The 13,410-nt window shown below is 42.0% G+C and overlaps 1 protein-coding gene across 5 annotated transcripts; it reads right to left on the bottom strand.

The window, feature by feature from the left end:
* Positions 1 to 1,644: 1,644 nt before the first annotated feature.
* On the bottom strand, positions 1,645 to 13,325 carry SUPT7L (SPT7 like, STAGA complex subunit gamma). 5 transcript variants are annotated; one of them, XM_070450070.1, is made up of 6 exons: positions 12,949 to 13,325; positions 10,919 to 12,129; positions 10,148 to 10,765; positions 6,281 to 6,605; positions 5,165 to 5,402; positions 1,645 to 2,410 (listed from the first exon to the last, which is right to left on the bottom strand). In XM_070450070.1, the coding sequence occupies exons 3-6, from the start codon at positions 10,558 to 10,560 to the stop codon at positions 2,148 to 2,150; spliced, it is 1,239 nt and encodes a 412-aa protein (XP_070306171.1). In that variant the 5' UTR covers positions 10,561 to 10,765; positions 10,919 to 12,129; positions 12,949 to 13,325; the 3' UTR covers positions 1,645 to 2,147. The 5 variants fall into 5 exon arrangements, with proteins under 5 accessions (XP_070306171.1, XP_070306179.1, XP_070306188.1 ...); XM_070450078.1 differs by having other exon boundaries at positions 10,148 to 11,017; positions 12,029 to 12,129; XM_070450087.1 differs by having other exon boundaries at positions 10,148 to 11,017.
* Between the last annotated feature and the right edge of the window lie 85 nt (positions 13,326 to 13,410).

The following is a 13,410-nucleotide window of genomic DNA, read 5'->3' as shown; positions in this document are numbered from 1 at the left end:
GTATTAATTTCAATACTGTGTAACTAATGGGAACCACTGGTCTAAAAACTTGAACTTGTTCTTTTAAGAGGGAACCACTTGCACAGCAAACCTGTGCATACCTGTTTTTCTCCCTAGTGCCTTTGAATACTTTTTCATTAAAGAGGAAATCATCTGGCCTAAGCTATAAGCTCCATAATGGCAGAGACAGTCTTACTCATCTGTGTATTCTTTGCAAAGGACCCAGTATATAATGGGTACTCAATAAATGTTTGCTAAGTGAACCAACTAAATACTAAATGGCTACTTTCTGAAAACTGACCACCAGATGTGTACTTTCATCAGTAAATAAGGGGAAGTGAAGTGAAGGGAAAGTTGTTCAGTCCTGTCTGAGTCTTTGCAACCCCATGGACTACAGTCCATGGAGCTCTCCAGGTCAGAATACTGGAGTGGGTAGCCTTTCCCTTCTCCAGGGAATCCTCCCAACCCAGGGATTGAACCCAGGTCTCCTGCATTGCAGGCAGATTCTTTACCAGCTGAGCCACAAAGGAAGCAAATAAGGGGAAATGAAGCTAAACCTGGAACAGGAAAGGTTTAAACATGCCAAGGATGTCCAATTAGCAGACTTATAAATGCTTTGGCAACAGTTTAAATCATAACCTTATTTTGTTGCTGTTGCATTCATATTTATTCCCAGTACCTGAGACATTTAAGGCACTCAGTGATATAGGCCTTGATTTCTAGTCTACTAAGAGTGTTCTAAATTTCACAAGACTTGTATTCTGCACCCCCGAACCAAACTTCAGCAGTACTTAACTTGCACACATTTGCTAATTACTCCTGATTATTCCAGTGCTACATCAAGTACTTAATAAATAATGATTGACACTATCAGATGCCAAGTAGGGCAGATACTGCGATGGATGAGTAACAGCAGTCAAGTTGTTCAGGACATGATGTAAAGCAGAAAGGTGTATACTGTTAGCCTTTTAGAGGCTGCCCATCCAGTAGAAGCACAATGTGCAAATGTAGAATTCTGGTAAAGGAATGGACCACTGTCCTCTGATGGCCAAGCAGATGCAACAAATGAAATAGGCACAAGTCTGTCTATGGACAGGTCCTGTTTGCTTCATTCACAAAGTGAAAGTGTTAGTCCCTCAGTCATGTCCCAACTCTTTGCAACCCCATGGACTATAGCCTGCCAGTCTCCTCTGTCCATGGAATTTTCCAGGCAAGAAATACTGGAGTGGGTTGCCATTTCCTTCTCCAGGGGATCTTCCTGACCCAGTGATTGAATCCAGGTCTCCTGCATTGCAGGCAGACTGATGAGCCATCAGTTAGTTTCATCATTCAAAGAGGAGAAAATGAAAGGAGCAACTGAAAAATGTACATGCTGAAAATACTGGGTTGCCCTTGTTTGGGTTTTTGTATAGAATATGGAAAAGCCTGAATGAACTTTTTTGGCCAACCCAATGTTAAAAATCTGACTGGAAATAAAGAGGACTGGAATACCTGGACTAAGTCTAGAGACGGAAGAAGAAAAATATATGGTTGAGATAGGAGAGGGCTATTTGGATAAGCAAAAATGCTGTTCATAGACTGCTCTGATTTCATAGGAGATTCTGTGGGTAGCAGAAACAGTTCAAAAAAAAGACTACTGATAGATAAGCTGTGCAATGTTGAGTTATTTCCATTGAATTCCCAATGACTTGAACCAAAAATGAAGCAAGTTAAAAGAAAAAAATTGACATCTGATACCAGCATATATGTGAGTCTGTTCAAGCACAGCTGTGAAGCTTAATAACATCTTCATCTTCATAATATCCCTGCAGTGTAGGCCAGACCCAATGTGATTCTTAGTTGTGCAAGAGAAACAGCTTGAGAGAAGCTAAGTCACTTGACACATGGTAAAGACAAGTCAGGGACACTGTTTTGGTCTCTGGATCACCATCCCAGTATGATATCTGTGAAAGGTGGCTTGGTTGTGGAAAACAACAAAAACTGGATGCAAAAGGTAAAAGTAAACTTATTTGGTTAAATCCAGCTCCACTGATATCAGGAAAACCCATTGTGTTTAAGAGTTCAATCACTATTTGTGGAAACAAATAAGAATTCACCAGAGTTTCTGTTAGGTCTTCTAAGTCTGGAGAGGTCTCCCTCTTTGCCTTTTATATTTTCCTCATCCTCTTTTTGCAGCGTTGGTTGAAAACAGGGGAGGAGCCCATGAGGCTGTCAGTGGAGTGGGAGCCATAGCTGCTGTCTGAGTCATCAGGGCTTTGGGGGATCCCAGCTTCACTCATGCCTGACATCGGCTCCTCAAACACATCGCTGCCCAGCACGCCATGCCCAGAGACGTTGCCTTCTTCACTTTCTTGAGGCTCCATTTTCACGTGGGCCAAGTTCCAAAAAGGGGAAGCATTTACCTCTGTACCTGGGGATGGAAAAGAACACAGAACTAACTAGCAGCAAGAAAGGCTGGAACAAAGCAGGTGGCATACATCACCCAGGGCTGGCTGATGGCCTTTGAACTCAGTTTTCCATTCTGATTCTCTACTTGCCTAGAGAATATGGTGGTTATTCTATGCTCAAAAAGTTACCAACTTAAAATATCTTCTTTTCCACTTCCTCCCCTTCCTTTACCTCACCTCATCCATCTCCATTTCCCCTAAACCAGGGAAAGTAAAGCTATGCTGGTAGAAATAGTCACGGTTCAAAGGCAGGCACAACCATGGGTTCCTGGGCGGTGTTACATTTGCCTGTCCTTTTATTGGGGCTGTCTTGTTTTTCTGCCTTGTGTTTGGCTCCCTGGTTCTCTCTCACATTATGAAGTTAGTGATCACTACAAAACGGTGGCAGCAGTTCCCAGACTGCTGAAAAGAGACATGACCCCGATATCTGAAAGAATTTCTTTCTGGCTCTCCTGCCTCTGTGTCTTCTAGCAAAGCTGTTCTGTGGTTATTACGTCTTCCATAGTGAAAGGCTCTCTGCCCAGTACTTTGAAAATGTGCCCTAATTCTGTTTAGACCACACTGGAGGACTGGCTGTTTGCATCATTAGTTCACTGATGACATAATTTATATTTCTAAAGAACTGGGACTTCCCTAGAAGTCCAGTGGTTAAGACTTCCACTGCAGGGGGCTCAGGTTTGCTCCTGATCGGGGAACTAAAATCCCACATGCTGTGTGGTGCAGCCAATAAATAAATAAATATATTGTAAAGAACTAAGCCTCTAGAGTTATTTGCAGCCTTTTTGACTTAGGGATCATTGAGCCATCTGGTTCTGAAGGGAATCAGAGTCTATCTGGAAGAAGCAGCCAGCTGCCTATAATTGAGTTGCCCTATTTTAATCCTTTCAGGTTCAACTTGTTGGTACTACTGTGGCCAAGGAACCCCAACTATTCAAACATCCTTGAGCAATTAACATTATTCCACCTGTCTGGAAGTTGCCTTAATTAACCCAGCACAAACATTGGGAAAGACCAGAATACAGAGAACAGGAGGCCATCTGTCCACCTAGCTGGGTCGGCTGAATTAACTGTCATCAAGAGAGTAACAGCAAATTTGGGAAACTCAGCAGTAGCCACAAGACTGGAAAAGGTCAGTTTTCATCCCAATCCCAAAGAAAGGCAATGCCAAAGAATGTTCAAACTGCTGCACAATTGCACTTATCTTACATGCTAGCAAAGTAATGCTCAAAAATCTCCAAGCCAGGCTTCAACAGTACGTGAACCATGAACTTCCAGATGTTCAAGCTAGATTTAGAAAAGACAAAGGAACCAGAGATCAAACTGCCAACATTCATTGGATCACTGAAAAAACAAGAGAGTTCTAGAAAAACATCTACTTCTGCTTTATTGACTACACCAAAGCCTTTGACTGTGTGGATCACAACAAACTGTGGAAAATTCTTAGAGATGGGAATACCAGATTACCTGACCTGTCTCCTGAGAAATCTGTATGCCAGTCAGGAAGCAACAGTTAGAACTGAACATAGAACAACAGACTGGTTCCAAATTGGGAAAGGAGTATGTCAGGGTTGTATACTGTCACCCTGCTTATTTAACTTACATGCAGAGTATATCATGAGAAATGCTGGGCTGGAGGAAGCACAAGCTGGAATCAAGACTGCCAGGAGAAATATCAATTACCTCAAATACACAGATGACACCACCCTTATGGCAGAAAGCGAAGAAGAACTAAACAGCCTCTTGATGAAAGTGAAACACAGTGAAAAAGTTGGCTTAAAACTCAACATTCAGAAAACTAAGATCATGGCATCTGGTCCCATCACTTCATGGCAAATAGATGGGGAAACAGTGGAAATAGTGGCTGACTTTATTTTTTTGGGCCCCAAAATCACTGCAGATGGTGACTGCAGTCATGAAATTAAAAGACACTTGCTCCTTGGAAGGAAAGTTATGACCAACCTAGACAGCATATTAAAAAGCAGAGACATTACTTTGCTGACAAAGGTCCATCTAGTCAAAGCTATGGTTTTTCCAGTAGTCATGTATGGATGTGAGAGTTGGACTATAAAGAAAGCTGAGTGCTGAAGAATTGATGCTTTTGAACTGTGGTACTGGAGAAGGCTCTTGAGAGTCCCTTGGACTGCAAGGAGATCCAACCAGTCCATCCTAAAAGAAATCAGTCCTGAATATTCACTGGAAGGACTGATGCTGAAGCTGAAACTCCAATACTTTGGCCACCTGATGTGAAGAATGGACTCACTGGAAAAGACCCTGATGCTGCAAAAGATCGAAGGCAGGAGGAGAAGGGGCTGACAGAGGATGAGATGGTTGGATGGCCTCACTGACTCAATGGACGTGAGTCTAAGCAACCTCCGGGAGTTGGTGATACAGGGAAGCCTGGCGTGCTGCAGTCCATGAGGTGCAGAGAGTTGGACACAACTGAGTGACTAAACTGAAGAGAGTAACATTGCATCTACATCCTAACTAGGAATAATTTCAAAGAATATCTGTAAAGCTGTGCTAGTTCCCTCTTCACCAATTAGGAAGAGAATGTTGGTATCTCCAGATCAGTGAAGCTATATTTCTTTTTAGACTTTCCATTCCCCTGCCCATCCCTACTTTTGCTCTTCTATCTCCAGACTTTGAGTCTAAAATGCAAGAAGTACTGAGGCTGGCACATCTCTCAGAATCAAGATGGGTAGGTTGTTCTCTCTTACTTGAAGCCTGTGGTGAAGCCTCGACCTCCAGGTTAGATGGGAAGCGCTCGCTCTGAGCCCCGAGGACTCCCATGGGCAGCGACTGGTCTCCAGAAGCAAGGTCGGCCTCCAGTTCTTCACTGACAGGAAAGGTGATGTCGCTCACAGGTTCCTCCTTGATCTTGACAGGCTTCGTGTCCTCTGTGGCCTTCTCAGGATTGACGATCCTCTCATACTCTTCAGAGAGCTGCTTACTAATCTGTTGGCAACCAAGAGTCAATTTTCCAAAGGAATATTAAATTGGATAGTCAGCTTGTGGCATCCAATGGAAACAGAATATGAATACAAATAAAGCATCACTGCTAATGGGAGGAATTTGAGTTGAAGTTTATAAATGACAGGGACATGTAAAGAAAATTTGTTTGGCAGAGAACGTGTATGTGATTAATTAAAAGGTACATAAAGGTAAAATATTTAGATGTATTATATCAGAACTGGGACGAAAGGTGACATTTTTGGCTATAAAAACTAACATTTGACATAAATACAACGGGTGGCTAATGAGCACTGTAGGACATCTGGATCACTTAGCAAAGCTGATTGGGTGTTATCAATTCCTTATATTTCAGATTTGGGGAAACCAAAACAGTAAACAAAATGCTTAAGGCCACAAGGGAGGGAGAGATTAGATAGTTCTGGTTTTAACAAAAAACGGTGTCTCCCCCACCACACTCTACCTTTGAGGGCAGTGTCATCTCACTGTTTTGCTCCTGGTTCATAACACTTAATGCCATCTGAAATGATTCTGATCATTGTTTACCTGCTTTTGTCTCTCTCTCAACAAGAATGCAAGCTCAAGAAACTTGTCCTATTCAACTGCTGAATTCCACAATAGGCACTCCACAAATATGTGTTGAATAAAAGCAGGCTAGCCACATGCTATAATTTCACTGCCTGAAGAAGAACCCTGGGTCTGGTCAGGTCAGTGTGGGTCATAGCCGGGTCCAAGAGGAAAGCCAAGGTAAGCTCACTCTCTTCCAGGACCCGCTCTCTGCACCCTAGGGCAAGTGTTAGGGATCCCGCCTGAACATCCCCAGATCACACATCCTTGTGCATCCCTCCTCAGGATCCTCTCACCTGCAGCATGTAACTGTGATAGTCCTTGATGCGGTGCTGCCAGAATTTCTGGAGGGAGAGCACGCTGCCGATGCCCACTTCATGGAACACCTGCTCCATCACGTCGGGGAAGGGAGTCTGCCCCAGCCGGGCTTCCTGATCCACAGCAAAGCGCAGCAGCTTGGTGAACTTCAGGCAGTACTCGTGTGCCACATCAGTCAGGGTCTCCAGGACGCTCTCATTAGCACACTCAAAGCCCGCGTGGGCCAGGATTGTGGCCACTGCCTGGTAGAGGAGCTGTCGACAGGAGTGCCAGCTGAGTTCAGTCACAGGCTCCCCTTTCCCCCTGAAAGTGGAGACATGATGAGTGTCATTGGTTCTCTTGCAAAGGGGTGACCTGTCCTGTCTTCCTAGGTGGTTTACAATCCTAATTAAACACCTGGCTCAGTTTTCCAGGAGAATTTTAGGCAGGTTACATAGCCTAGTTTTACCTTGCTGCCATTTCAGGGCATGTCTCAACAACCCACAGTCATATCCCTGAGTGGTTCCAATTACATAAAGCTTGCATAGGTTATATGTGTTTATAGTAAACAGTATAAAAGGGTATCTACTGAAAAGTAAGTTCCCATCTTCTTGTATCAACTGCTGATTTTGATCACTTTTAGGATTTGATTAATTTTAAGAGCATAGCTCAATGGTGCACATTTTCAGCATAGTATAGGTTCTTCACATGCTGGGCAATATATGGACCTCTAGAATTTAACTACAACAAACCGTTTGTAAAATAGGAAAGCAATTCAATTTTATAAAAGCAGTTTAAAACATATATTGCAAAAAAAAAACAAACATATATTGCTTACAAGTGACAGAGGATGAGATGGTTGGATGGCATTACCGACTCAATGGACATAAGTTTGAGCAAACTCCGGGAGATAGTGAAGGACAGGGAAGCATGGCTTACTGTAGCATGGGTCGCAAAGTCAGACATGACTGACAGACTGAATAACAATCGCTTACAAAGCATTTTTATCCTACTTTATGCTGTGAAATTTGTAGGGGTCCCTATTATTATTCCTATTTGGCAGGTGAAGAAATTGAAGTTCAGAGGGGGTGGTTTGCCAAATATAAAGTAACAGAGCTTCTGACTCTAGATCCTGTGTTCTTCACAATACTCTGTTTTCCACCTAATCATTGTGGCAAAAATCCTATCTTTCTAAAACAAAACAAAAAAACTTCAAAAGCTGTCTGATTTCCTAAAAGTAACTTTTAATGAGCTCCTAGTAATTTACCTGGTCTCCTGAAATTTCCTATCTTCTGCCTTCCCCTGACAAAGGAAGTAAATAAATAAAAATAAAATAGGGTACAGAAGATGACTCTTCCCTGTCCACACTTTGCATTTGTCACCCCGTGCTTGCTGTACAGAGTGCCTGAGGAACTATTCACCCATGCTGCTATGATCTGCTCATTAGCAACTACTGCAATTCACCTAATAACTGGAAAATAAGAAAAGCAACTGTCAAGTAATTTTTCATTTACTGTTTATATCATCATTTCCCATGGCCAGTCTCTCTGGATAAAAAGCTAAAGACTTCAGATGTGCCTAATAAACAGAGCTAAATCAATTCTGTTTTACTTAATACGTGGACCCATTTCAAAGGAAAATAATTCTTCCTGCAGCCCCATAACTGATGCAAATTATTTTTGTTACAGTCTCTTAAATACATATAAAGTAAACTATGTGTAAAGCTCTGATGGTCACAGAATCTTCCTAATTAAAATTAGAAAACTGACACAAAACTACAAATTCTAAATAACAGCATCAATTTAATATGAGGGACAGTATTATTTTGTTAAAGCTAAGTTGCTCTCAAAATGTAAAGTTGGTACTGATTGCTACAGAGTAAGTGTTCTGAAGCTGGGCACATCTATACCAATATGTGCCAAGCATGTAATGATGCATTTCTCATCCCTTTTTCACTATTCCAATATCTTCAAAACTTCCAATTAGACAACGCACCATGACATCATCTCACCTTAATATGGCCCAACTGCAAACCTTACATAATAAGTCTATTTTTCTTCTTTTTTCATTAGTTTGGGACAATTAAAATAGTAGCAACTATCATCATCAACAAGCAGATGCAATAAGTGATGCACAACACAATTAGTTATGAAGCATTTTTACCAAACATTTAATCTGAATCTTATCTTGAGAAAATAATCAGCAAATCCAGTCTTATTTGGAACAGACAAATGACCTGAACTCTTAAAAAAGATTAATATCATGTATTATAAAAGGGGGAAGTTATTCTAGCTTAAAAGACACTAAAGAGGCAGAGAAAAACAAATACTGTATGATATCATTTACACATAGAATCTAAAACAAACTAGTGAACACAACAAAAAATAAGTAGACTCACAGATATTGAGAACACACTAGTGGTTAACAGTGAGGAGAAGGAAGGATGGGGCAAGATGGGGTAGATTAAAAGGTACAAACTACTATGTATAAAATAAATAAGCTACAAGGATATAGCACAGGAAATATACCCAATATTTTATAATAACTTTAAAAGGAGTATAATCTGTAGAAATATTGAATTAGTGTTGTACACCTGAAACTAATATTGTAAATCAACTATACCTCAAAAAAAAAAGACACTAAAGAGGTATAACAATGAAATGGAATACATGGTCTGTATTAGGTCCAAGACTAGGGAAAAACATACCTAATAAAAGATATTTCTGGGACAACTGGAAAAATCTGAATACAGATGTATTAAATGATAGTACTTAAGTTGTGTTCACTTTGATGTGATACTGGTTATTGGGATTATGTAGAAAATTTATTTTTAGGCTAAGGTGAAGAATTTAGGGGTGAAATACTGTGATATCTACAACTCTAAAAGATTTGGCAAAAAAAAACTGTATGTGTATATGTATACATAAATGTTTGTATATTTGTGAGTAAATGTGTGTATACACACTTATACATATGTGATAGAAAGTAAATGTAGTAAAATAATAACAATTGTTGCATTCAGGTGAAGGGTATTTGGGTTTTTGTCATTCTATTATTTAAACTTCTCTGTAGGTCTGACGAATTTCAAAATGAAAAGAAAAAAGTACTTATTTGGCATCAAATGCAAACCTTCATACTGAAATCCAGGAGTAGCACTAGCTTTTAAGGCAATCACTCGGCGGATCTGGAGCAGGCCTTCTCAATTGAAATTATGTATGAATCTCTGGAGATCTTGTTAAAATGCAAATTCTGACTCAGGAGGTCTGGGTGAGTCTGAGACTCTGCATTTCTAACAACCTCCCAGGTGGTGTTGATGTTGCTGATCTCAGATCAGATTTTGAGCAGCAAGGATCAGGAACATTGTTATGATTTTGAGCAGCAAGGATCAGGAACATTGTTATACTATTATTTCTTGAATTGTGTTATCAAAATGAAAATACACCATTAAAAAATTCTTGTATAGAACTCGTGGATTCCTAATAGTAAGAGAATAAGTCCATAAACCTCATCTTGAGGACAATCAGCTAAACCCACAGTATGTCTTTTAATTAACAAGAAAAACTAGATTTGGAGGACTATGAGACCACGGCCTATTTTACAAACCAGTGTAGTACTTTGCTCCTGGTAAAGTGCTTGGCATATATTAGGGACTCAATAAATATTTGTTGCATCAGAAAATAAAAAAATACAGACTCTGGAATTGGAAGAACATGGTTCAACTCTTAGACTTTCCACTAATTACCTGAGCAACTCTGGCCCAGTCATTTACTCTCATCTTCAGTCTCCTGGAAATGTGGTGACATGCTTAACAGGGCTGTTGGGAAGATTTTTTGAGAAAAGTAACATAGAGCAAAGCCTTGCCTTACCGATAAAAGTCACTCTCTGGGTCACTGTGCCGGACCTGGAATGGTGCATTGGGATTCTTACAATCTAAAGGAAGGAGATCATCAGGAAGAGGAGGTGACCCAGGGCAGGAAGGAAGAGGTTCACTCTCTTCAGTCTTTACACCTTCTGTCTGTTGCTGATTCTGGGCCTGTGCTGTGGCAATGAGGTTACGCAGACGTCGGTTGTGCTGGATCAGCTGAATGGTGTGGATGGTGAGGCTGCAGGGCTCTGAGGGGATGTCCAGCATAGTGGGGGGCTTGGGCTTGTTGGCTGAGGGTTGGTGCAGAGGCGGGTCATGGACTTCTACCAGTCGGAACTCCCGAGGGAGCAAGTCAAAAGAACTTCTGTTGGTCTGGCTTGATGAGATTGGTATCTCTCCCCAGTATCTCAACATTTTGGAATTACAAAGGAAGAGCTCCCAAGTTAAATGTGGATGGTATCCTAAAGGCAGTGTTTTAAAATCTCTAGCAACTGCAGGTTAAGGGCTTCTGTAGTGAAGAATACGAGGTCTAGCCAGGTATTGACATAAAAACTAGGCAGTTCAAGACCACTTAGAAAAAGTCAGTGTCAGCAACACTGTTGGACCAAGGACGTTCTTCCTGAAGAAATTAAGAGAAATATAACTGTTAATATCACAGTCATACACTGTGACAATTCCTACTGGACTGAACCACAAGGTAGAGTCTGGGTCTTTAGTAGACTAATAGCTGCAAGAGTATATAAGGTTATAGTGTCCATATTTTCCAACTCACCCCACTAACTTATTACCAATCCTGAATGATTTGCAAGGCAAGACACTTAGATGAGACCTGGAATATTTCTCAGAGTATCTTGACACATCTCTCCTAGATCTGCAGGAGAAAAAGGAGTAGAGTTAAAGATAGGAAAAGGTTCTTCTTCTTCTTTTTCTTCTTTTGCCATGCCATGCAGCCTGTGGGATATTAGTGCCAAGCCCTAACCACTGGACTGCCAGGGCACTCCTGAGGTGGTTATCAATCTGTGAATGCTTCCCAGGTGGACTAGTGATAAAGAACCTGCCTGCCAATGCAGGAGTAAGAGACATGGGCTCAATTCCTGGGTCAGGAAGATCCCCTGGAGAAGGAAATGGCAACCCACTCCAGTATTCTTGCCTGGAGAGTCCCATGGACAGAAGAGCCTGAGGGACTACCATCCAAAGGGTCGCAAAGAGTCAGACACCACTGAAGTGACTTAGCATGCATATATGCCAAGCATGGGAACCTCTAACTAACCCTGGTGGGAAAATTCATGAACCACTATCCTAAACAGTCTTATGCATTCAACTTCTGACACTCATAGGGGAGAATCTCAGATATCTGCTCTCTCTTAAATAATATCCCTTCCTTTAGTCTTTCCTTGTATCAAATCTACTCCCTACAGTGATGCTGTGCTGTGCTTAAATGCTCAGTCGTGTCCAATTCTTTGTGACCCCATGGACTGCAGCCTGCCAGGCTCCTCTGTCCTTGGGATTCTCCAGGCAAGAATACTGGAGTGGGTTGCCATGCCCTCCTCCACCGGCTCTTCCCAACCCAGGGATCGAACCCAGATCTCCCGCATTGCAGGCAAATTCTTTACCAACTGAGTCACCAGGGAAGCCCAAGAATACTGGAGTACCCTATCCCCTTGGCCAGGGGATCTTCCCAACCTAGGAATTGAACCCTTGTCTCCTGCACTGCAGACAGATTCTTTACCACAGCTGAGCTACCAGGGAAGTCTCTATAGTGAGGCTAGACTTAATATTTTAGACTTAGACCTAATGACTTCCCATTGCCTACTGGAAAAACGTCAGTCAAAATTTTTTGATTTTTCCATTTAACACCAGTTACAGTCCAGCTTCAACTCACCTTTCCAGATTCATTGCCCATATGTCTCTTCAAATTCAATAAATATTTATCAAATGCCAAGTGTCATGTGAGGAGATAAAGACTAATTCAAGGTTCTTACCCTGAGGTGAGGGAGAAAAACATGAAAAGAATGTTTCAACATTAAAGTGTGTGGTCAGTGCTGTTCTAGAGACACAGACCAAGTTCAGCGAGAAAACACAAAGGAGGAACTTCCTCAAGAAAGTGGCCACCTTAGTTTCAACAGTATCAGAATTCTCTGGTTGCAAATGCCATACATTTCCGCAGCTTAATGACGTGGTCTCTGCAGGCAATGCCTTGCTACCCGCCACATCCCTGGCAAACTTGTGTTCATCCTTAAGTATGATTTAAGTCACCACCTTCTATCACCTCCCCAACACATCTCCCATTGTTAAAACGTCTCACAGCACTTCGTATGTCTCCATCACAGCATTTATCCCTGTATTTAAACTAGTACTTGTTTCAATTTTATTCTTCCATCTGTCTCTCACAGCTGTGATCTTGGAGTCTAAGATTTGAGTGCCTACTATACATGCCAGGCTTTGCCTCTACTGTTAATTCAATTCTTCCAACCTTTCTATAAGTAGATATCATTTTTTTAAAAAAAGTAGATACTATTATTACCCCACACTTCAGACACGGAAGCTGAGACCTTCTGTCTTGCCTAATATCAGAAACAGCTGAGAGGGAAGATGGAGATGGTCAGGCTCCAGGGTCTGCACTCTTAACAACTACACTATGCTGCCTCAATTGGTTTTGAAAGAATAAAAGAACGAACGAATACATGAATGAACCAACTGACAACAAAAATCGCCCTCTCCCCTAAATTGACCCAAAGGAGCACGAAGGACAGGCATCAAGCACAAGCAGTGCCCACATCCCTACCAGGGCTCCTCTCTCACCATCAGCAGACTCGGGCGCCAGTCAGTGTCCTGGGGTCGTTTAATGCTGGGGCAGCCCAGACACAGGGAGATCTGGACCCGGACAGAGGCAAGGAGGCTCCACTATAGACTGCCACTTCGCAGGTATTGGACTTGGCGGCTCATCGGCTCCAAGAGGCCTGAGATAAGGTTCGTATCAGGTCCGGAAGGCTGGTGTGTTAACCGGCGGTTCAAGGCTGCCGGAAGCGCTTCTTCTCAATCAGGTTCTGCTGCAGGAAGTCATTACGACCTGGTTGCAACCTCTAAAGATGTCCCCATTCTGACAGTACCCGGACCGCCTTTTTCTGTTTTCCTCTTACTACAACTTCCAGGGATAACTCGCTTCTTTATAAAGCTCTGGGTCGTAAAGGATCAACTCCACTATCGCTGCTAGAGAAGCGGCTGGGGGGCTGGAGAGAGAGAGAGAGAGAGAGAGAGAGAGAG

Source organism: Odocoileus virginianus, chromosome 2 (genome assembly GCF_023699985.2).
Source record: "Odocoileus virginianus isolate 20LAN1187 ecotype Illinois chromosome 2, Ovbor_1.2, whole genome shotgun sequence".
NCBI lineage: Eukaryota > Metazoa > Chordata > Mammalia > Artiodactyla > Cervidae > Odocoileus > Odocoileus virginianus.
This window is presented reverse-complemented; position numbering and strand designations above follow the sequence as displayed.